The following is a 24,938-nucleotide window of genomic DNA, read 5'->3' on the forward strand; positions in this document are numbered from 1 at the left end:
TCGTTAGTGTCGTCACGTGAGTCGTTAGTGTCGTCAGTCACGTGAGTCGTTAGTGTCGTCACGGGAGTCGTTAGTGTCGTCAGTCATGTGAGTCGTTAGTGTTGCTAGTAACAAGAGTCGTTAGTGTCGTCATGTGAGTCGTTAGTGTCGTCAGTCATGTGAGTCGTTAGTGTTGCTAGTAACAAGAGTCGTTTGTGTCGGTAGTCACGAGAGTCATTTGTGTAGTCAGTAGTGTGAGTCATTTGTGTGGGTACTCACAGGAGTTGTTTCTGTCAGTACTCTCATGAGTCGTTTGTGTCGGTAGTCACGTGAGTCGATAGTCAGTCACGTGAGTCGATAGTCAGTCATGTGAGTTGATAGAGTCAGTGGTCACATGAGTCGATAGTGTAGTAATTCTCTTTTGCAAAGTCTGCAAAAATGCGGACTAGCAGAAAGTTTTCATAAAGTGAGCCTAAGATGAAAAACACCAGACGGATCGTTTCACATGTAGTTTGGAGTCACACATATTTAACTTACACAGGCTACACATGAAGCCTTAATGGAGATTTGAAGTGTGAGTCGTACATATTGAAGAAGAGAAGGTCAGAAGGTGTCCTGGTTCAATGAGGGAAGGGATCCTCACATATAACCTGTTGGTGAGAACTCTTTGCTGGTCGTGTCAGCCCTTTAATAATAAAGTGAGTGAGTTCAGAGTGTGTTGAGTCTCATGTGGTTCTGTAATCCCTCTCCACACTCGTCGCCCTCCTGGAGCTGCAGAGAGGATCTTAAGAAGCACGGGACCTGGCTCATTAAATCCAGACCTCTAAGTTCCCTCTGGACTCAAACATTCATTCTAAAATGATACGGAAAGTGATTCTTGTGAAGCCGATGCTTCACGTGTTAACGCTGCATTCTCTCTAGTGACCACCAGGGGGCGACTCCTCTGGTTGTATAGAAGTCTATGAGAAAATGACTCTACTTCTCTCTTGATTTATTACCTCAGTAAACATTGTAAACATGAGTTTATGGTCTCAATCTCTAGTTTCAAGTCTTCTTCAATACAGCATGATGTTCATTTAGTAAATGATGGTCCATTTAGAGTCACACAGACCATAAAGCAGGGGATGCTTTAGGGGCGGGGCTACACAGTGATTGACAGGTCTCAACCAGAGACGTATATACGGCGTCTCTACGTCACTCCTCCTCAGTCCAGATGTGGTCACTTCCTGTTCACTGGTTGCAAAAAAAAAAAAAGATGGCGACGGCGAACTCAAGGCTTCAAAACGTCAGCATGACAAAGTCCACTTGTTATAGACAGTCTGTGGTTTTAAGTGGCTGATGAGGTCATTTCTTTCTCCTTTAAATATCAGTCAACGGCAAATAAACGGAGGAGAAGTTTCTTAGGATTGAAGTGCTGTTTCGTTTACAGGAGGGTTCGAGGTCTGCGTGGAAACAAAGACGGTGTGTTCCACCAGCTGAGAGGAAACGCCTTTTTAACCTCAAAGGTCGCCTTAACTCCTTCGCCATTAAGTCCACCGGTGTGTGTGTGTGTGTGTGGTGGACAAAGTGTGTTTTTTGTTCTCTTAACTGTGATTCAACCGATCTTTCTGCTCAAGAAATAATAAATGAACGATTTGATTAAGTATTTGTTATCTTTTTAAACTTCTGCTGCATTAAACACACAAGAATTTTAAATTTAGTTTTAGTCGCTTACTGAAAACTTATGGTGGGTTTAAAGTCACATTTTTGTCTTTTTATTTTGTTTTCGACAAGATTTATACAGTAGAATTGAACATTTCAATCAATATTTAAGTCATTATTATTTTTGATACATAATGATATTCATACTTCAAATGAGGAGTAAACGTACCTTGAATGCGTTTAGTCCTGTAAACTGTACTTAAAGTACTTCTTTCATATAATAGACCATTATTCATATATATATATATACATATATATATATGTATATATGTATATATGTGTGTATATGTATATATATATATATGTATATATGTGTGTATATGTGCGTCATGTTTCACTCAGCAGAACTCTGATTTAATGGACCAGCAGATGTAAAAATGTGTAAAATGCTTCATCAAGACAGACAAACTTCATGTGGGAAACTTTTCCCTTTAAATGGAGATTAAATTAATACAGAATTATGTTAAAAGTTCGTCCGATGAGTTAGCGTCTGTTTATGAGTCATAAGAAATCATAATCATGTTTAATATAAGTTCAATTTCACAATATTTAACGGAGCAAGGCAAGCTAATCGCTAACGCAGTGAGAATTGACACTGATGAATAATTGGGTAAAAAGGAAACAACCAAAGCTTTGAGATGTCTGCTGTGATTGAACTCGTCTTTACTTATCAGCACATAAATCAACAGAGATTTAACTGTAATATTTGTTGTCCACGTGGTCTTCATAAAAGTTGTTGTTACAGAAAGTGACGTCAACAAACACTTGTCGTCAAAATTTCCGTTGAGAACATTAACACTGAAGAGCAGAGCCGTAGATATGAGCTTCAACATTACAAGCGACCGACACTGACGAGCTCAAAGCCTTCCCGCTCTGTGGCTGCAAGATGCACGAGCTATAATTTACCTCCAACATCAATCCATCAAACACAGATCCAAGTTCTGCCCCCCTTTGAGGTTCTGTGCTTCTTACTGATGTCTGTGAGGGTCTCATGCAAACTAGACTTCCTGTTCCAGAGCGGTGTGTCGCACACATTGAAGGCTGTAAACAGAGTGAAGCAGGGCCGGGCTCGCAAACCAAAAACCACCGAAAGACAACCAACCGCGGCTATAAAAAAACCTTAAAAGGGTCACCACAGAGATATGAACCGCCTGATAATAACACGGTACGGCCTGAGGAGGGTGTTTACATTCGGAGAAAAGATCTTCAGTTTAAAATCACTTTCAGTGAAATTCAGCACAGACGGCATCAGCAAACAATAAGCTAATCGTACATTATAGTGATAATAATAAGAGTATCGTAGTGTATGTCCAAAACCTTAAGAGACATGTGATGTTGTTATTACTATAGAGAGAGAGAGAGAGCGAGAGAGAGAGAGAGAGAGAGAGAGAGAGAGAGAGAGAGAGAGAGAGAGAGAGAGAGAGAGAGAGAGAGAGAGAGATCAGGACTCACGCGTTGCAGTAGGGTTTCTTGTCGTAGCCTTTGTAGTTCTTCATGTTCAGGGTCATCTTACAAACGTCGCAGTGGAAACATCCTTTATGCCAGTTCTAGAAACAACACACACACACACACACACACGTCAATATTGTATTTGATGAGTCAGTTCCAGGCGGCAAACTTTGTGACTGAAAAGTAAAGCTTCATGTGTTAAAGCTGCATTCTCTCTAGTGTCCACCAGGGGGCGACTCCTCTGGTTGTATAGAAGTCTATGAGAAAATGACTCTACTTCTCTCTTGATTTATTACCTCAGTAAACATTGTAAACATGAGTTTATGGTCTCAATCTCTAGTTTCAAGTCTTCTTCAATACAGCATGATGTTCATTTAGTAAATGATGGTCCATTTAGAGTCACACAGACCATAAAGCAGGGGATGCTTTAGGGGCGGGGCTACACAGTGATTGACAGGTCTCTACCACGGCGTTGTCCGGTCTTAAAACTTTAACCCTTAAGTGTGTTTCATAACTTTAAGTGTGTTTTCACTTCATGAAAGTTTAATTGTAACATTTTTGTCGCATTAAAAATGTCTTATTCGTGTCACTTCTGGTTGCAAAAAACAAGATGGTGACGGCTAAAAAGCAAGATGGTGAAAAATATAAAGACAAGATGGCGACAACCAAAAACCTCGACGGCGGCCTCCAGAAACCAAGATAGGAACGACCAAAACCCCAATTTGTGGTGTCCAGAAACCAAGATGGCGACGGGCGGCAAAAAATGACAAACACAAAGCTCCATGGCGGTCCAGAAAACTAACGGGTGACGTCATGGTGACGACACCCACTTCCTGTATCAGTCTTGACTTCCAGGTGCAGCAGCAGACATTTTGAGGTTTATTACTGTTTTTTGGTAGAAGTTCAAGTCTCCGCACCGCCCTCTTCACAAGCCCGCCTGTCCGTCAAACAGCATGGGCGGGACTGTCCGCCTTGCACTTCCTGATTGATGCGGTTTTGACATGCGAGTGTTTAGAAACTAAATATAAACACACAGTGGGAGGCTGGATAAAAACGTGACAGACCCCAGAGCGGGAAAACTGAAGTAAGTCAGTTCGCTGCCAAACATTTGCTCGTTCGATCTCCGGTTCAGACCTCTCTCCATCTGTCCTGCATTAGGATTATTCAAATCCCTCAGAGAGTGAATCGGCTCCAAATTATGTGTTTGAGTTTTTAATGTGGTCACATGTCTGTGCTTCATTTCAGTGAAAGAGCACGATGCATCCAAACCCACAGGAAGGGATGAGCGGAGCCTGATTATTCATACTGCTATCGACATAAACGTCTGTCGATAGCAAGCGTTTTAGAAACTGGTCTCCATTGAAGAGTCTGTCCACCAGAGAGCACTGACGAGGTTTTTCATCTATAAATGAAGTACACGTTTCAAATATACAGCATCGATACATCAATACTTATACAATATACTGTATATTAACACTCAATACACTAGAGGATACAGTATAAATCTAACTTTTAGCTCCTTACCAACAAGTGATGCTCCGCTTTGTAAGTTATAACTGACACAAAAAGTCTCATTCTAACAGCAGATCCTAAGATAATTAAACCGATTAGCTTTTATTCTCACGCTAAATTTGGGTTTTTATGTTGCCGTAACTACAGCGTAAAAAGAAGTGACACCTCGTCTTTAAAGGGAGCCGATTAAAGAGACTTTTGTCAGCACTATAAAATCATTTTTTGAGCTCTTTTATTCCCTTTATTCCCACTTCAAAAAGAAGTCACGTCAGCTTTTACAAAACAGGACTGAAGGAATGTTCTTGTTTGTTACAAAGTGGATCTTGTTTTGTTGGAGTGGTGATATTCTAGTCTTCTATCAGAAGGTGGGAGCTGGTTTCACGTGCTGTGCCTACATGCTGTTGTGTCATCTGATGCCTCATAGGACAGACAGCGAACGCAGAAGATAAATTAATAATGTTTCACCATTATGCAACTGACTATTACAGAGGTGTTGCCACGCAAACACGAATAAGCAACACTTGCTTTTGTTTACTGGCATCCTAAAATATTCCTCTTGCATCCCTTATTAATTCATTCAATGCCGTGTTGTTATATGTGTATGTTAGGCTTTCTGTCAAACACATTTTTTATTTCGAGTATAATTATAGTCTTTTATGATTGTAAATAGAATCCAAAGAGGATTTTAGTTTGAATCCCAAAAGCTGTTTTGAACCAGGAAAGAAAACTTCCCATCAAGAGTCATTTAGGCTGATAAAAGAATATTAAAAGGAATATTTTAAAAAGTAAAGTGATGTATGAAATGTGCTAAATTAACAATAAACGTCCCACCTTCAGTCTCTATTATAGTATTATATAACTTTGGGGTTAAAACTAAATAAAAGAAGATTACAGGTTTCATCTGATTGGCTATATATTCCTTTAATGATTAGAGGACAGAGAGATAATAGATGATTAACTTCTGTTTTCTTTTAGATAGATGGATAGATGGATAGATGGTACAGGTAAATAAAATAACAGAGTACAAATATTAAATATCAAATTCCCAATATATATAACAAGAGTAAAAATATTAGATATTTAAAAAATGCACAATATATACAATGAAAAAGAATAATATTACCTAAACGGTAGCAGTGCAGAGACTGAACCACTTGACTCGTACGCATTGATTATTGTTGGATAAACACACGTGCTCACCTTGTCCAGGCAGCTGACTTTCTCCGTCGGATAGACGATCTTCCCACAGCGGGCACACTGGGGGTTCATCCTCCGGACCTCCTCGGTGCTCCAAAAACGGATAAATCACACTTGTTAAATACGACGGGTGGTAGTTGTTAATGTCCACAGCGAGAGCCACAAAAAAAAAACTGCCGGAGAAACGGTCCCGTTCAGCGGCTTCACGGTCCGGCTGTGAAGGCTGGATGCTGCGCTGGTTCACTCCGACAATCCGACAAGCTGGCAGGAGTTAGCACGAAGCAAACCGGAAGTTAGTAGAGATAAAACAGGAAGTGAAAGAATAAAAATAAAAACGTCTGAGAATTATTATTTATTATTTTGCTCAATAATAAATAATAATTTTGAAAACTACAGTCTATACGTTTAAGTTAGTTTAGAGAATACGTTGCTTTTCATTAAATCATTTTGAGTGAGACAGATAGTAGTTCAGCTAACTCACAGCTTAATTATCTACTCATTTAATTAAAAACAAACTGAAGCACTTATCACATACTGATACAACATTTACAACCATTTCAAACAGATATTAAAACCTTTCTGCTGCGCCTTTAAAATTAGATTTCAAGTGAGGCTGCATCAGAATCCAGTGTTTGAAGAGGCCGCACATTGTGAAAGCTTCCATTGTTATAAAATGTCTTCAATTCAATACTGAGGCCCATACGAATATACTTTCTTTTTTATTGAATATATATATAATATAGCAACAATATATGCGACAAAGTGCAAACACATTCATTTTTTCATTCTCATATCCGCAAGTAGGACAATATCAATAAACCACATGAAACATATTTTTAATGATTGTGGCCAATATATATATATGTTCATATATTCTGAGCAGGACATTTTACATTTGTAAAAATAGAAACATATCTTTGGCATTTCTTACTGATCAACATATATTCTACAATGAACATCAGACACACCCATTAGTCACTTAACAATATATGCTATAAAATAATACAACAATAAAGTTATTTTGTGATAAAATATGTCTTCTGGAATATATCTCTATAACTCCTCTCATTGGCACCACACACAACATATAAAAATATAATTTACATGTTTTTGTGATGGCCTCTTCTTCATGGGCTTATGTAATATTTATATATATATATATTAGATTATATATATATATTGTAACAGTAGACAGTAAAGATTGTCTTCACTCTGACCGTTAACAAGCACACACCTCCCCCTGCTGGCTAATGAAGGCACACAATCCATGAAAGAGTTCATATGAGATAAACTAAGACATGCTGATCACATCCTCTAATCTCACGGTTAAATCCCAACTCACTAATCCGTTTCTCCTCCTTCAGCCATTGAGTGTTAAAAAACAAAGCTAGGTAAAAAAAATTACAAATCTACACCAAGCAAAATGCTAAAAATATCATAATTTCATTCATATCTTTCAATATGAACTCTCACTACTCCGACTAAGCCTCTGCTGTTAAATTTCATTTCACGACAGTCACGTGCTCGCCCACTGACCAATCACAGCACAGGATCTCACTGCAGCGCTGCTGCTAATGCTGACGTAGCTGTAGGCCTGCATGCCGCTCTGGCGCGTCAAATAATCTCAAACTAAAGATCTGATTGGTTGAACACTGACAATCAACAATATCGTCCCCATTCATTTAAACTGCACATGGATTCACTGGTGAGTCTGCAGGCCTGGGGCCTCTCTTCTACCTAGAGACACAGAGGTGAACTCTGATTGGATAAAAGCTCTACTTAAAACAAGCTGCACTGAAGCAGAGCAGCTGAGCAGCACAGTAGCTGTGCAATGAGAAAATAAGATAATGGAAACATATTTTTATAAATTATGATACATGTAGTGTATTTAAGAAAAATTATAAAATTATAAAATAGCTCTAACTTTGTGATTCTGTTTAGGCCAGCAGAGAAGGCTTTGAAGGCCCTGACGGCCCAACACTGCACCGTACACATGTACACTGTGTACATGTACTGTGTACACAGTACATGTACACAGTGTACATGGTGAAACATGAAGCCACAACAGCTCTGATCTTTGCAGGAGATGAAATATTGACTGAAAGTCACGATTGTGACTTCATGAACTAATGAAGTCCTGATATCAGGATGACGATGATGAAGACGAGTCTGTAAATATTCATCATCAACAGACTCAGCTTCCACAGAACGACTCTGAGGAATCACGTTGAATGTCTGTAAATGTTTTATTCTGCAGCAGTTTAGCTTTAAATGTTGTTCAATGTGAACGTTGCTGTGAAGCCAGTTTGAGAACTCGTTGTTGTTTTACAGGTTCAGAGAACTTGTGAACAAAACCACCGTGTTGTTGGTAAAAACATGAAAGTTGTTTCTGTTTGATTGTCTGACGTTGGATGAAGCTGAGTATCTGCACGATAACGAGGTGAACGATTCATCCAAAGGAGAAGGTTTTGGTTGGTGGTCTCGACGTGCTGCTCACTTTACGTCACTGATTTCACCCCAAAACACGGATTCACCCCAAAGACCCTCGTTGATCTAAAGAGACAGTGAGGATCCTTTACCTGGTCCTGAACCAGTCTGTTAGTCCTGATCCTCTATATCAGGGGTCCCCAAACTTTTTCCTGTGAGGGCCACATCACTGAACATATCGTTTGACCTAGGGCCCGATCATGGGGGGGGGGGGGGGGGGGGTTCTACTCGCAGGTGAGCGACTGTTGCGTCGTGCACGCGGATCGGGGCGGAACACCGCCGTGCGCGATACAGGCTCCCGTCTCTTCTACTTCTACAGGGTGCGCGCATGACAGCTCTCATCTCGTTCGCCCCCTGGTGGTTGGCTGATTAAAATTCGATTAATTGTGCAGACTGAAAAAAAATCATAATGCGTCTCTGGTATTGTTCAGGGGGCCGGACCAAATGTGGAGGCGGGCCGCATCCGGCCCGCGGGCCGTAGTTTGGGGACCACTGCTCTATATGAACCAGTCTCAGTGTTAGTCCTGATCAGAGACCGGTCCACCGTGAACAGATCCGGAGGGAGGAGGAGAGCTCAGCTCCCGGCAGCATCAGCTCCTCCTCCTCCTCCTCCTCCTCCTCCTCCTCCTCCTCCACCTCCTCCTCCAGGAGCAGAGCTTCTCCTCTCTGGGAGTCAACAGCGACACCACGCTGCTGGAGACCCAGGACGTATTGCTGGACCCGCTGGAGGGAAGGGAGGCACGGGAGAACCAGAACCAGGACTGAGAGGAGCAGACTGTCAGACCTGCTGCAGTAACATGAGAGGTTTTCTAAAGAGAGTCTGGAGCTCAGAGACACTACAGCTTTAGACCACAGGGGGCGACAGAACCACCACTAAGTTAAAGTTCCTCACAGTAACTTTAAATACAACAGATCACTAAAGAACAAAGAACAAACTACGATGAACATGATGTGAAGACGGAATGAAAACATGAAAATAAAAGATATTTTTATGTATTTATTGAGTTCAGGTTCAGGTTTTATCTTCTCTTCCTGTTTGTTACAAGCTAATCTGAGTCTGTTATAACATGAGAAAAGGCTGGTATTGGTGGTAATAAGGTAACTTCATACATGTGACATCAACTCTCACTGTTACTGAGAAATATGAGTAAATAAAGTGCAGAACTCCATCGTTCCACAGGGAGGAGCTGCAACAGGAAGCAAAGCAGAAACATCATTTACATGTGTTCATCTACTGTCATGTTGTCATGAACACAACTCATCAGCAGAGACACTTTAGGGTCACAACACATGAAGGAACCAAAGGACTAAACTAAATCCAGGTCCAGGTGCAGTGAGGAGCAGCAGGACTGGAGGAGTCCAGATCCTCTGATGATCCTCTGATCAGATCCAGAGGATCACAGAGATGATGGTGGACTCAGTCTGAGTGAGAATTCTTCCATCTGAGGAGAGAAGAAGAAGAAGAGATGAACGAGTGTTTGCAGAGACTCCCTTCATCAGCTGTCAGTCAGTGATGCAGCTCATCCAGTAGAAAGAGCAGCAGGACTTCAGTCCTTTCAGCTCTCATCTTAACGTATTGGAGTGAACACACTGAGCTCCAAGCTCACACACCTGCAGACACTTTGGACATCAAGTCTGTTCACTCTGCACATTTCACTCAAGTACACAGTGGAGATAAAGAGCTGAGGGTCCTGAACGCATCACGACTGCAGAAACAGAGAGGTGTTCACTGCTCACTGTAATGATGGGTTCAAAGCTGATAAAAACCACAGTCTCACTGACATTTGAACGTCTCATCTCTTTGAAATATTCCAATGAGAGAGAACAGATCAGATCAGATTGATGGATGAGGACCACTGTCTCTATACATGTTGAGATGCTGTCAGCTGATAAACAGCGGGATTTCCTGCAGACTTGAACACAACAACAACAGTCGTCTTCACATCAACTCAAACACATGATCACAACAAGCTTCTGGCTCGTCTGATTGGCTGACTTTCTGTCCAATCCTGAAGCCTGTCAGCGTTCTCCTCTCACAGCTTCACTGAGAAGGTTGGAGGTTTACAGGAAATACTGGATCAGTGTTTAGTTCAATACTGCTGGAACCAGCATGGACTGAGTCCAACCCTCTACTGACCTCAGAGTCTCCAGTCTACAGTGTGGACTCTCCACAAGATCACACAGCAGCTTCACATCTGATTCCTTCAGGTTCATGTTGTCTCTCAGATCCAGTTCTCTCAGATGGGAGGAGGGGTTGGACTTCAGAGCTGAGGCCAGAGAAGAACAGCTGATCTCTGACAAACTGCAGTTCCTCAACCTGAATAAAGAATAAATGAAGAAGATAAGAATCCATTTATAATCCAATCAGATGTGTTCATGTTGTAAATGTGTAGCTCAACATGACTCTGTCCTCATCAATGAGCTTTTCTCTTTGTCGTTGTGTTATTGTGGATCATCATCATGTCAGCCTTCTACACACATCATCCAAATGTCACCACAACATTCATCACCTATTGATGTCAACACAGATGAACACCATGCTGCTGGTCTCAGTCAGGTCTGCAACTAGAGGATCAAGACTATAATGATCCTTTAAACAGCTGTTTTATGAAATATGACTCGATGTGTGTCTGTGTGTGTGTCTGTGCGTGTGCGTGTGCGTGTGCGTGTGCGTGCGTGCGTGCGTGCGTGCGTGCGTGTGTGTGTGTGTGTCCTAAAGATCAACATCAATGATCAGATATTATTTGTGAAAACACATTTAAATGAACAAAAACCAAAATAAATATTTCTCTTCATCAAGTAAACGTCATCAATATAAAACAAGTATTAGTTCAGAGGATCTTCTGTCTACAGATGTGACCATTGACCAACAACTAGAAACATTCATTGACTTTAACAACTAACAGTGGACATGTTCTACAGGTTCTTTAAGAGAACATTCTTTTGTCACTGCAGAATAAAATTAGTTCAAGAAACATGAAAATATGAATAAAAACTAATTTACAACTTTCTGGATGTAAGTTGTGTTTTTTCATAAATTAGTGAACTGACCTCAGAGTCTCCAGTCTACAGTGTGGACTCTCCACAAGATCACACAGCAGCTTCACTCCTGAATCCTTCAGGTAGTTGTCACTCAGATCCAGTTCTCTCAGATGGGAGGAGGGGTTGGACTTCAGAGCTGAGGCCAGAGAAGAACAGCTGATCTCTGACAACCTGCATCTCCTCAACCTGAATAAAGAATAAATGATGAAGATAAGAATCCATTTATAATCCAATCAGATGTGTTCATGTTGTAAATGTGTAGCTCAACATGACTCTGTCCTCATCAATGAGCTTTTCTCTTTGTCGTTGTGTTATTGTGGATCATCATCATGTCAGCCTTCTACACACATCATCCAAATGTCACCACAACATTCATCACCTATTGATGTCAACACAGATGAACACCATGCTGCTGGTCTCAGTCAGGTCTGCAACTAGAGGATCAAGACTATAATGATCCTTTAAACAGCTGTTTTATGAAATATGACTCGATGTGTGTGTGTGTGTGTGTGTGTCTGTGTGTGTGTCTGTGCGTGTGCGTGTGCGTGCGTGCGTGCGTGTGTGTGTGTGTGTGTCCTAAAGATCAACATCAATGATCAGATATTATTTGTGAAAACACATTTAAATGAACAAAAACCAAAATAAATATTTCTCTTCATCAAGTAAACGTCATCAATATAAAACAAGTATTAGTTCAGAGGATCTTCTGTCTACAGATGTGACCATTGACCAACAACTAGAAACATTCATTGACTTTAACAACTAACAGTGGACATGTTCTACAGGTTCTTTAAGAGAACATTCTTTTGTCACTGCAGAATAAAATTAGTTCAAGAAACATGAAAATATGAATAAAAACTAATTTACAACTTTATGGATGTAAGTTGTGTTTTTTCATAAATTAGTGAACTGACCTCAGAGTCTCCAGTCTACAGTGTGGACTCTCCACAAGATCACACAGCGGCTTCACATATGAATCCTTCAGGTCGTTTCCTCTCAGATCCAGTTCTCTCAGATGGGAGGAGGGGTTGGACTTCAGAGCTGAGACCAGAGAAGAACAGCTGATCTCTGTCAAACTGCAGAGCCTCAACCTGAATAAAGAATAAATGATGAAGATAAGAATCCATTTATAATCCAATCAGATGTGTTCATGTTGTAAATGTGTAGCTCAACATGACTCTGTCCTCATCAATGAGCTTTTCTCTTTGTCGTTGTGTTATTGTGGATCATCATCATGTCAGCCTTCTACACACATCATCCAAATGTCACCACAACATTCATCACCTATTGATGTCAACACAGATGAACACCATGCTGCTGGTCTCAGTCAGGTCTGCAACTAGAGGATCAAGATCAGATCAGACCTGTTGGACTCAAAGACGGTTCATGACTTCATTGGTTCCGTGAGCTTCTTCTTTGTGTATCTGGTAGCTTAGTAGCTTCATGTGTTCAACAGGAGAGGTCCACATGTGTTCAGGTGTGTCTTCATGTCATCTGTCCATCACCAGAGTTCTTGGTGGCAGTAATCATTCCTCCTGTCAGACTGAGTGTGAAGTGGTCCCTTCATAACACAACTACACTGAAGAAATCACTTCACAAGTTCAGCTGAAACTAATATGAAGCTTCAGCAGTCTGAGTCAGACGAACCAAAGTTACAGACTATTGAGGAGCAGATTCCCTCTTTGAGTTCCTCTTCCTCCACTGAGCTCAACAAGGAAACACTGAGTTCAACCCGCCTGCTACGTACTGCTGAGGAAGGTAGTACACAGTACATGTACTGTGTACAGTACCGGTACATTGTGTGTACATGTGGATTCACCATCAATTTAACTGACAATATTTAAAATCTACAAAGTTGATTTCTCTCTTCTCAAAAGTTCTCATTAGTGAATTTAGTGATGAAACTGTCACACTGTAGATTTAGCTTTTGTTAGCATGCTACATGCTACATGCTACATGCTACATGCAACATTTTGGTCAAATCAGCACAAACTGCTCGTATAGTGTGAGGTTTCAAATACAGCCACTGTCAAACACAACAGACTGACTTGATACATGTGAAGCCTCAGATTAGTTCAGATCAACTTTACAAGTCATTTCTACAGAACTAGACTGTGGATTTAGTCCTGAACATCACAGACAGTGTGGACAGATTACAGACACCAAGAACTCTTGAATGGACGTTTGGACACGTGAGTGTTGTGTTGAGAAAGACCTGAACCAATATGAACCGGCCCTTTAAGAACAACATGTGTTTTGTGTTGCAACCTAAAGGTCTGTGTCTTCAGATAAAGAGACAAAACATGAAAACAGAACCACAGTTAGACCTGCTGTCAACAAGAACCTGGAAACAAGTTAGAAGCTTAAACATCTACAGTTTGATGATGTCATTCATCATCATCACTTGTTGAAGAGCCACTTCCACTATGACTGGTCTCAGCTGACATCTTGTTCTAGTAATGACAACAGAGACTTGTGTTCTCAAAGCCTGCTCTGTGGAGACGTGTGGGCCTGTGTTAGGCTGCTGCTTATTACTCTGAGCTCTGCTTTAATCTCACCACAGCAGCTGTGTGGTTGTCTCTGTAGCAGCCTCATCAGCTTCTGATATCATGAAGATCACCACAGTTCACAACTTCACCTTCATTCAGCTTTGCATTCAAGTCTCTCTGTTCACACAGAGTTTGTATCTGCTGTCATCAGATCTTCATCCTCCTCCTTCATCTTCCTCACACACTCTACAGCCTCATCAGGACTGACATCACCTTCACTGACTGATGGACCACAATGAGAGTCTGTGGAAGCTAAACACTCTCCTGTCAATCACTTCATTTCTCTACTTTCTGTCACTCTAACAAATATTCAGCTTTTGTTTTCAGGCAAATCCTGAAACCTTTCAGTCAGTGAACTGACCTCAGAGTCTCCAGTCGACAGTGTGGACTCTCCAGTCCAGCAAACAGCGGCTTCACTCCTGAATCCTTCAGGCTAGGGTTTATACTCAGGACCAGCTCTCTCAGATGGGAGGGGTTGGACTTCAGAGCTGAGGCCACAACTTCAACGTGAGTCTCTGAGAGTCCACAGTGAGTAAGTCTGTAATGACACAAATATTACAACATATTATTATGAAAGAGGACATTTAATATTTACTTCCTGCTTCCTGTTTTGATGAACATTAGCTCTTCACATCAGTGGTTCAGCTAATCTCATCTCACTGTGTTTCACATGAAACAATAACTCTCATCACTCTCTCTCCTCCCTGCAGACTTTTAATCTTTGTTTCTCTTTAATGTGCAGATGAAGGGAGACAAAGTGTCGTTACATTGAGGCTTCCATAATGTCCAGTCTGTCAGTGTGATCTGATCCCATGTCTGTCTCCACAAAGTCAGCATGAAGCCTTCTTCATTAGAGAAGCAGTTTAACAACTAGAGCTCCCTGCTGCTGTCAGGTTCACCTCCAACACATCCAGAGACAGCTGAGCAATGTTACAGCACTGAGACTTTTCTCTTCTTGTGCTACTAAATCACTGTTACAGCATTCAACATGATCAGCAACAGTTACAGACTCAATTTAAAATATGATATTAATGATAAAAACAATCATTTATCTACACAGAACTTTACAAAATGTGTTTTAAAGACATAAAAACAGATATACAGTGTGTATATATTTATATATACACACTGTATATATAAATAAATATAATAATCCACCATCACCAACTGCCTCACAGATATAAAACCTGGATGGAAGCCAACGTCCTCAAACTCAACAGCAACAAATCTTTAATCCTCATCATCCCAACTCACGAAACAAATCCCAGCACAACTTCTCCCTCTGCACCGATGGCACCACTGTTCCTGCTTCCACACATGTCCGTAACCTCGGGATCATCTTTGATCAATCTCTCTCTGTTGAACGCTACGTCAACCACATCACAAAAACGCCTTCTTTCATCTCAAAAACATCGCCCGTCTCCGCCCTCCCTCTCCTCCTCATCCTCGCCTTCATCACCTCTCGACTGAACTACAGCAGCAGCATCCTGTACGGCTCATCCACCAACATCATCAACACACTACAAAACATCCAGAACTCAGCTGCCCGTCTGCTCTCCCACTCCACCAGAGACCACATCACCCCAGTCCTTCAGAACCTCCACTGGATCCCCATCCAGCAAAGAATCCAGTTCAAGATTCTCCTCATCACATACAAAGCCCTCCACAACCCTGAACCCCTTCATACCTTTAGACCTCCTCAGATCCTCCTCACCCTCCTACTCTGTCCAAGCATCGGACCTGGGGGGTCAGGGCCTTCTCCTCCCTCTGGATCTCCTCCCCAGAACCTCAGACATCCTCCGTCACAAACTGCACTTAAATCTCATCGATTTAAATCTGCTTTTAACCTGTAAAGTCAGTTCTGCATGTTTTATTGTTCATGTTGTTCCTTAATGTTATGATGTCATCTATTTAGTTTATATTATAATTACTTCGATTGTTTCTGTTTTCACCATGTAAAGTGTCTTTGTGTGCCTTTTAAAGCGCGATTCAAATCAAATGTATTATTGTTATTATTAATATTAATATTTTCATTATAATGAAAATGATTATTGTTAACGTCTGTTAAAGGTGGAGCTTACATGATGCTGGATAGTTTAATAAATAATAATGATTCATATTTTAATTCTTAATTATTTTGTGAGTCAAATGTGAATCTTCAACATTTAACATTTCTCTGTCAGGTAAATGTAGAACTACAATGTTGTCCTCTGAAGTAGAAGTACATCACATTCCATCTGACCCTACAGGGTCTGGATCTTAGGAGACATACAAGGACTTCATGTGAACCACAATAACAATACTTCTTATTCCTCAGCTGGGTAAAGGTGAATTCTACTAAAGTAGAAATCTGAACTCCTTCATGGAGGCAACGGATAAAAGAATCAACATCCTGCAGTTGAGCTGAAAAGATGTTGAACAGTTTGAGGAGGAAACCAGCAACGTATGAAAACATGTGGACTCTTTTCTGGCCTCACTGCTACCATCATTACAGCCCACTGGCTGTGAAGGAGTCTAACATGTGTCCTCCTGTGCTCTCATTGGCTACTTCATGCTGTCATACGAACTTCATTCACATACTTTAGGACCTCACATCTGACTTTATTGAAGTTTCTATATTAATACAAATTAAAAGTCAATTCATGTAAATGTATGTAAACAGTCTGAGGTAGAACCCTGAACTCAAGTTGGTTTGTTGTTGTTTTCTGGTCCTATCTTTAAGAAGGGGGCGTGGCCTGATACAGATGGTATTTAAACTCTTCAGCATAGTGTTAAAATAATCAGGTGTTACCTGTAAGTGTGATGATGTCAGACACCTTGTAGAAGCTCCTGATGTAATAATAACTAAAGTACATGAAGTGATGACTGTAAAATACTGCTACATGTTGTGATGAAAGCTCAAACACAACCTCTAAAGTCCTTCATTTGTTTCACCAGGTTTGCATGTCGCCTCCATCACCCAAAGGAAGATAAATAGAGGAAGAATGATATCAATATAAAATATAACAATCATGAGGAATAAATAGAATAACTGTGTTCATTAACTTCACAGTGAAAACTAAACCAACTGAAACTGAAACATGTTTTCACTCGCAGCATTTCAAACATCAAGAACATCTGTGATGAAATATAACTGAATTATAATTTAGTATTAAACAACTGGAACACTATTTTAAGAATATGAATTTCATAATGTCTATATTAGAAGAACTAAACTACTGATCTACACTGATTCATCAAGTTAATCACATCTGGACTTACTCAGCCTTTCTGCAGTTCCTCACAGCTGGAATCAGTCTCCATCGTCCCTCCTCTGATGTGTTGTAGTTCTTCAGGTCCAACTCATCCAGAACCTCCTCTGACATCTGCAACATGTAGGCCAGAGCTGAGCAGTGGATCATTGAGAGTTTCCTCTTTGATCTCTTCTTCAGGAACTCTTGGATCTCCTGATGTACTGAGAGGTCGTTCATCTCCATCAGACAGTGGAAGATGTTGATGCTTCTGTCAGGAGAGATTTGATAACTGTTCATCTTCTTCAGGTTGTTGATGGCTCTCTGGATGGTTTCTGGACTGTTGTCTGTCTGACCCAGCAGGCCTCCTAAGAGTCTCTGGTTGGACTCCAGAGAGAGGCCATGAAGGAAGCGGACAAACAGGTCCAGGTGGCCATTTTGACTTTGAAGGGATTTCTCCATGGCTGTCTTCAGGAAGTCCTTCAGAGATGAATACTTGTAGTATTTCCCCATGAAGTCCTCCAGTACCTCTGTCTTCCTGTTTGTGAAACAGTGGAACATGTAGACTGCAGCCAGAAACTCTTGAACACTCAGATGAACAAAGCAGTAGACTGTTTTCTGGAAGATCACACTCTCTCTTTTGAAGATCTCTGTACAAACTCCTGAGAACACCGAGGCCTCCGTGACATCAAGACCACACTGCTGCAGGTCTTCTTGGTAGAACATGATGTTTCCTTTCTCCAGATGTTCAAACGCCAGCCTCCCCAGCTTCAGAAGAACTTCCCTGTCAGCCTCCGTCAGACTCGTCTCATGTCCCTCGTGGTACTTCTGCTTCTTCCTCTTTGTCTGGACCAGCAGGAAGTGTGAGTACATGTCAGTCAGGGTCTTGGGCAGCTCTCCTCTCTGGTCTGTAGTCCACATGTGGTCCAGAACTGTAGCAGTGATCCAGCAGAAGACTGGGATTAGACACATGATGTCGAGGCTCCTGGATGTCTTGATGTGTGAGATGATTCTGCTGGACAGCTCTTCATCACTGAACCTCCTCCTGAAGTACTCGTCCTTCTGGGGGTCGGTGAAGCCTCGTACTTCTGTTACCCTGTCAACACGTGAAGGAGGGATCTGATTGGCTGCTGCAGGTCTGGAAGTTATCCAGACGAGAGCCGAGGGAAGCAGCTTCCCCTCGATGAGGTTCGTCAGCAGCACGTTGACCGACGCCTTCTGTGTGACATCAGACACGACCTCATTGTTGATGAAATCCAATGAAAGTCTGGTTTCATCCAGACCATCAAAGATGAACACAACTTTACAGACAGAGAGCTTCTCTGCTGGGACCTTCTGTAATGTTGGATGGAAAACACGGATCAGCTCGAGAAGACTGTACTGCTCATCTTTGATCAAGTTCAGCTCCCTGAACGAAAGCAGAACCACCAGACTGACATCTTGGTTCTCCGAACCCTCGGCCCAGTCCAGAGTGAACTTCTGCACCGAGAAGGTTTTTCCAACTCCAGCGACGCCGTTCGTCAGAACGACTCTGATGCGTCTCTGTTGGTCAGCTGAGGCTTTGAAGATGTCGTGGCACTTGATCGGAGTGTCATGGAGGGTCTTCTTCTTGGAAGCTGACTCCAGCTGCCTGACCTCATGTTGGGTATTAACCTCTTCACTCTGTCCCTCTGTGATGTAGAGCTCAGTGTAGATCCTGTTGAGGAGGGTTCCACTTCCTGTTTCATCACTTCCTTCAGTCACACGTTCACATCTGTTCTTCAGACTGATCTTATGTTCATCTAAAACCTCCTGCAGACCACTATCTCCTGAAACAGAGAAACCAGAGAGAACATATAAAGAAGATATGATATTGATTTGACTAAAACAATCAGTGAACAATGAAATCAGGCTGATATCTGAACCTACAAACGGGGACACGTGAGTGAAAGTAACTTTCAGTTAGATTCAGTTAGAAGCTACTAAAGTAGTGAGATGTGAACACAGAGAGCTTTCTCTCTGGTCACCAGCACAGACAGTGTTGATCCAGTCAGTGTAGCTACAGACGTGGCTTTGGTTTGAGGGAGGAGACCGTTATTGAGAACATTACATCAACTATGTGTTGATTGTTCTTATTTCCTGTTTTGTTGAGCTGTAGCCGACAGACAAAGTTAATAGAGCGACTGTTAAAAGTCCAGTTATGAACGATGTGGATCAAAGATGTGTGTCTGTGTTTTAGTTGTTATAAATACATTCATCCTCACATTGAGTTCATATTCCTCACACAGAGCCTGTTGGTTATATTGCCCGGATCGATCTGCTCTTTGAAACACACCGCGGCTCCGTCTACAAACAGACTAGGACCGTCTATGAATCAATGAGACCTTCTTCCTTTGTGTGTTTACATCCTTCAATCCAACACGTGTCTCTGTATTAAAACAACACGTCCTGTTTCCAGACATGAAGACATCAGCAGAGAAATGGACAGTCTTACTTTGGACACTTCTGGTCTCACTGGCTGTCTGCAGTCCAGCTCTGGTTCTGGATCTGGACGTCAGCTCCTCCTCAGAATCATGACTCCTCTTCTTCTCTCTGTAAAGACATTTATTTAGAACTAAAATGATTTGTTGGTTGTTGATGAAAAACATCCAGATGTGGACTAAAGTGTGTAGAAGCTCAGATGTTCACAGAGAACAGTTAAAGTGTTACTTTTCTCTTTGAATTCAGCGTTCAGTCTGTCATGAAAATGTTCTTTTATTGAAACTCTCCTGCTTTCATGAACTCTAATCAGCTGCTTTTCCTATCAGGCTGTCTGATGAAACATTTAGTGATCTGTCTGTAGTTTGTTTATAACTAACTCAACACTTCCTGCAGCTCCTTCACAGTAAAAGTCCTCCATTAAAGAGAGCTGATCATGTCCTTTACTGTGTCACAGTGTCTGTGATCAGCTCAGCTTGAGTTGGTTGTGTTTGAACTGAGGTCAGAAGAGGTCTACATGTTGTGGTGGACCAACAGTCTAACACACAGCATGTAACAGTGGAGTCTCAGGTTCAAGTCCACACACTTTCCTTCTTCATGTCTGTTTTCTGTCACTTTCTACTGTCAACTATCAAATGAAGGATCAATTCAAACGTGATGAAAACAGAAGAGCTCCAAATGTACAGTTGACCATTTCCTGTCTGGTTTTTGTCAGCAGAGAACTTTTACATCAGTTCTGCTCATGATGTTTGTTCTAGACCTTCAGGATCAACATCTGGAGGAGAGAGTCTGAACTCAAAGGTCCACTTACTAAAGATTTAAAGCTTCACACTGAAAGCTCTGAATCTGTAGGAAGTGAACCTTTGAGCTTCATCTCATGAAAATATAATATAAATCTTTGAGCACAACATTTAGTCTTCATCCTCAATGCATCATCTTCATCAGGTCAGCTCACAGTAAAAACAGTCTCTTACTGTGTGTCTGAGGGTCCAGGTTCACTACTGAAGTCTGGAGGATCATCTTTGGACCGATCACTCTTCATAGACAGACAGATGGATCCTGGAGACTCTGCTCTCTGTCTGGACTGAACTCTGCAAACATCAAGATGATTTTATTCAGAATGAATCTTTGAAAACAACAAAGACATTCAAGTAGATCTGAATACACAAACTACTGTTACTGCAGATATTTAGAAGCTTTTAAAGTTTGTAGTAGTCCTCTTAGATTACATCACAGCTTTTCTAGGTGACTGACAGCTGTCACTGCTACTAAGAGGAAGAACCTCAAACTCAACTCAAAACCTCTAAATCTACAGAGAACACTGTCAGAGGTACAGGAACTGGAAATGACTCCTATGAATGAGTTAGTAGAAGTTCTCTTACTGTGAGTCTGAGGGTCCAGGTTCTTTACTGAAGACTAGAATAAGACTTTTGGACCGATCACTCTTCATAGACAGACAGCCGGAGACTAGAGACTCTGCTCCGTCCTCCTCTTCCTCCTCCTTCGTCCTCTTCCTCTTCCTCTTCATCTTCTGATCTGAAGTCAGTCTGAGAGTAAAACATTAACACTGACTGTGAGCTCACGACACAAGAATCAAGAGGAGAGATCAGGGCCCTATTCCTCGTACGTGGTTCAACTAAGTGGATCAAATGTCCTATTATCAGCTTAAATTAACTCGATGATTGACATCAGGCTATCTCGGTTCCTCAAAGGCTGATCCGCTCAAACAGTCTCGTTAATTTGAACCAGATCAGTCATCAGGATCGTTGCGCGTGTCCGTCCTACTTCAAAAGGAGGAAGCGTCGATCACCGAAACCATGATTTTCTAACAGTACAACGGCAAATAAACTCAAAGAAAGAGCCTCTTTTTACTCCGCTGACGAGCAGGAGATGATCATGAACGCATATGAGGAATTCAAGACCATAATCATGAGAAATCTAACGCTGCGAGGGCGAGACGAGAAGCATGGCAAAATATCACAGACGTCATTAAATGCGCAAGTGTTGGGAAAATGTATAGGTTAATTTTAAGAGCCTCATCACCTCAATCAATCAGATGATATTTCTTTAAATGTGCCTGCTGGCAGTAGGCTTCATGGAACGCATCATCCAATGAGATCTATAGCCAAAATAATTATATCAACTCGTTCAGAATAAGTAGATAAAAACAAGCCCAAAGAGAATCTAACTGATACGAATTAATAGATACTCATGAGGATATATGTACTGTATGCGCTTATGTATCATGTACTATATATATATATATATATATATGTGTGTATATACATGTATGTGTAGATTACCATATAGAATAGGAGTTTGAATATGCCCAGTGAGCACTAACCCGGATTTCAACGTTGATATTTGGTCTAAATCGCGTTTAAATCGGGTCTGAACGTCTTAGACCTATTTTCACCGTCATTTCACCCGGCTAAATTACGGTTACAATATCAACATGTCACAAAACACCAATTTCTTTTAAAATATTGATGGTTTGTTCAGTTGTAGGTTGAAAGAGACGCGATTTTGGTTACTTTAAACATATTTCTCCAAAATGATATTACGCTGGCCGTTGATATGTGGTCTACAGGAAGACGTGATTTCAACGCATTTAATGTTTCATATAAAACGTCATAAATATGGAACTATAGACTCTGTGCTGTCAACAAGAATCTCCCAGGACATCGTAATGAGAGCAGAGCACATTATGTCTGCATGTTCACGTAAAATACGAGTCTGTGTTTTCGGCTGCAACACGCATGCGCACGGACTCTGTTTATTTTAGTTGGAGACACCCAACGACTTGAGCAGCTCTTACTGAGTTGATGAGTGAAGTGAACGAGCTGACGGAATAAACGATGCTTCACGCTAACGACATACTCTGTAAGTACTTTAACTACTTTATTCCAATATTGTAAACCTAAATATTGTTACAATACCAAAAATAAGTTATGCCGACCATGCGGGCGAGACTGCTAGCTAGCGTTAGCATGTTAGCGAGTAGCGTTAGCAACATGTGTTAGTAAACGTTGAAGACGATGCTTAACGCTAACGACATACTCTGTAAGTACTTTAACTACTTTATTCCAATATTGTAAACCTAAATATCATTACCATATGATAAATAGTACGTTATGTTGACCATGCGGGCGAGGCTGCTAGCTTGTAGCGTTAGCATGTTAGCTTGTAGCGTGGATGAATGGACGAACAGTAAACATGTGTTAGTAAATGTTGGAGACTCTTTATATGGTCTGTTGCTGTAGCCCGACGTTATCAAAGAGTTGTAGGACATTTCACATGTAACAGACGACGGACAGCGAGTGGGGCTGTACACAGTCCAAAAGTCAATGTTTTTCTAATACTTGTTTTATTTACAGATGTCCAAGTTGAAAATATGGCAGACCTTCTGAAACCGGCTCCTGTGCGGCTTTGACAACGACATTTAAATCAGGAAAAGGAGATGATGGTTGTGTGTGTGTATATATAAAGAACGTTATTTATATTGTGCATTATATTGTGTGTATTTATAGGGGGTCTCGGTGCAAGACGTTAATAAATACAAATGAACGGTTGCCTGTCTCACTTGGTCTTTTGTCCTGTAAGTAAACTGATGTGTAACTATGTTTAAGTATTTAGTTGCTACATATTGATCTGAGAGCATTTCGAGGTGAAATCATGTTAAAACTGGTTCAAAAGTGAAAGTTTATTCGACGACTATTTATAGTCGTCGAATAAACGTTTAGTTCAGGTTTAGACCAGATTTCAACGGGATTTGCAATACTGGCTTTCAACTGATAAATGTGGATGTGGTTTCTTAGTACGCCTCTAAAATGAGGATATACTATTAGCACAATGTAGAGGACGAAAAATTGTAGTATTGCAAATCCCGTTGAAATCTGGTCTAAGCATGAACGTTCAATCACCGTCTATGAATAGTCGGCGAAAAAACTTTCACTTTTGAACCAATTCTGAACGTCTTTTCAACGGTGGGCGTAGACGTCTTTTAAACGTCTTTTCAACGGAAAAATGCTCACTGGGTCGTCTTCAACGTTTACTAACACATGTTGCTAACGCTACTCGCTAACATGCTAACGCTAGCTAGCAGTCTCGCCCGCATGGTCGGCATAACTTATTTTTGGTATTGTAACAATATTTAGGTTTACAATATTGGAATAAAGTAGTTAAAGTACTTACAGAGTATGTCGTTAGCGTGAAGCATCGTTTATTCCGTCAGCTCGTTCACTTCACTCATCAACTCAGTAAGGGCTGGCGTGTCTCCAGACTGTCCCCAACAAAAATAAACAGAGTCCGTGCGCATGCGTGTTACAGCCGAAAACACAGACACGTATTTTGCAGGAACATACAAGACAGATTGTGCTCTTCTCTCATGAGCTTCTTGTTGACAGCACAGAGTCTATAGTTCCATATTTATGACATTTTATATGAAACATTAAATGCGTTGAAATCACGTCTTCCTGTAGACCACATATCAACGGCCAGCGTAATATCATTTTGGAGAAATATGTTTAAAGTAACCAAAATCGCGTCTCTTTCAACCTACAACTGAACAAACCATCAATATTTTAAAAGAAATTGGTGTTTTGTGACATGTTGATATTGTAACCGTAATTTAGCCGGGTGAAATGACGGTGAAAATAGGTCTAAGACGTTCAGACCCGATTTCAACGCGATTTAAACCAAATATCAACGTTGAAATCCGGGTTAGTGCTCACTGGGTACTGTCATATCATTATGAGTGCTTTCATCCATCATGTAGTTGCAACCCAGCCATCAAGAGGACACAGGAGCAAGTAAACACTATCGCTTCCTCATCGATGGATCTCTGAGGAAGGGAGCTGACACTTTTTTTCCGGGGGAGTGGCAGCTGATCCAGCGGATCTAGCTCAAGCCTGCTCTGGAGCAGGTTCAGGCTTATGGATGTGTTGCTATGGTGATTTTTCCAAACTTGCTTCGAGGAACCGAAAAGCCTCACTTATGTAATCTCATCCTGGAAATTATCCAGCTAACTCAGTTAGCCACGTACGAGGAATAGGGCCCAGGAAGTAACACACCTACACACACACACACACACACACACACACACACACACACACACACACACACACACACACACACACACACACACACACACACACAGTAAAATAATCACATGTTGGATCAACACTCACCCTGCCTCAGCCTTCGGCTTCTCTCCTTCTGCTCTGTGACTCAAAATGGAGTCTGAACTTCCTGACAAACACATCAGGGTTCCTCCCTGTTCTCATGTATCTGGATCACATGATCACTGTAGCTCCGCCCCTCTTCTATTTACAGG

General features: G+C 41.3%; 1 protein-coding gene across 2 annotated transcripts; it reads right to left on the reverse strand.

Annotated features, from left to right (window-relative positions):
* Positions 1-9,289: 9,289 nt before the first annotated feature.
* LOC306712200 (NLR family CARD domain-containing protein 3-like) lies at positions 9,290-24,844 on the reverse strand. 2 transcript variants are annotated; one of them, XM_079181356.1, is made up of 10 exons: positions 24,793-24,844; positions 20,986-21,150; positions 20,578-20,694; positions 19,620-19,717; positions 17,178-18,954; positions 14,278-14,454; positions 12,282-12,458; positions 11,377-11,553; positions 10,463-10,642; positions 9,290-9,767 (listed from the first exon to the last, which is right to left on the reverse strand). In XM_079181356.1, exons 2-10 carry the CDS (start codon positions 21,129-21,131, stop codon positions 9,743-9,745), a joined length of 2,874 nt encoding a protein of 957 aa, XP_079037482.1. In that variant the 5' UTR covers positions 21,132-21,150; positions 24,793-24,844; the 3' UTR covers positions 9,290-9,742. The 2 variants fall into 2 exon arrangements, with proteins under 2 accessions (XP_079037482.1, XP_079037483.1); XM_079181357.1 differs by lacking the exon at positions 12,282-12,458.
* Between the last annotated feature and the right edge of the window lie 94 nt (positions 24,845-24,938).

Source organism: Pholis gunnellus (assembly GCF_910591455.1).
Source record: "Pholis gunnellus genome assembly, chromosome: 20".
Taxonomy (NCBI): Eukaryota; Metazoa; Chordata; class Actinopteri; order Perciformes; family Pholidae; genus Pholis; species Pholis gunnellus.

Excerpts from the sequence above, each read along its gene's own strand:
- LOC306712200 (XM_079181356.1), bottom strand. The coding sequence starts at position 21,131 with ATGAAGAGGAAGAGGAAGAGGACGAAGGAGGAGGAAGAGGAGGACGGA. Across the intron at positions 20,695-20,985 it reads CCTGGACCCTCAGACTCACA|AGTTCAGTCCAGACAGAGAG; the intron begins GTAAGAGAACTT and ends TGATGTTTGCAG. Across the intron at positions 18,955-19,619 it reads TGAGACCAGAAGTGTCCAAA|GAGATAGTGGTCTGCAGGAG; the intron begins GTAAGACTGTCC and ends TCTCTGTTTCAG.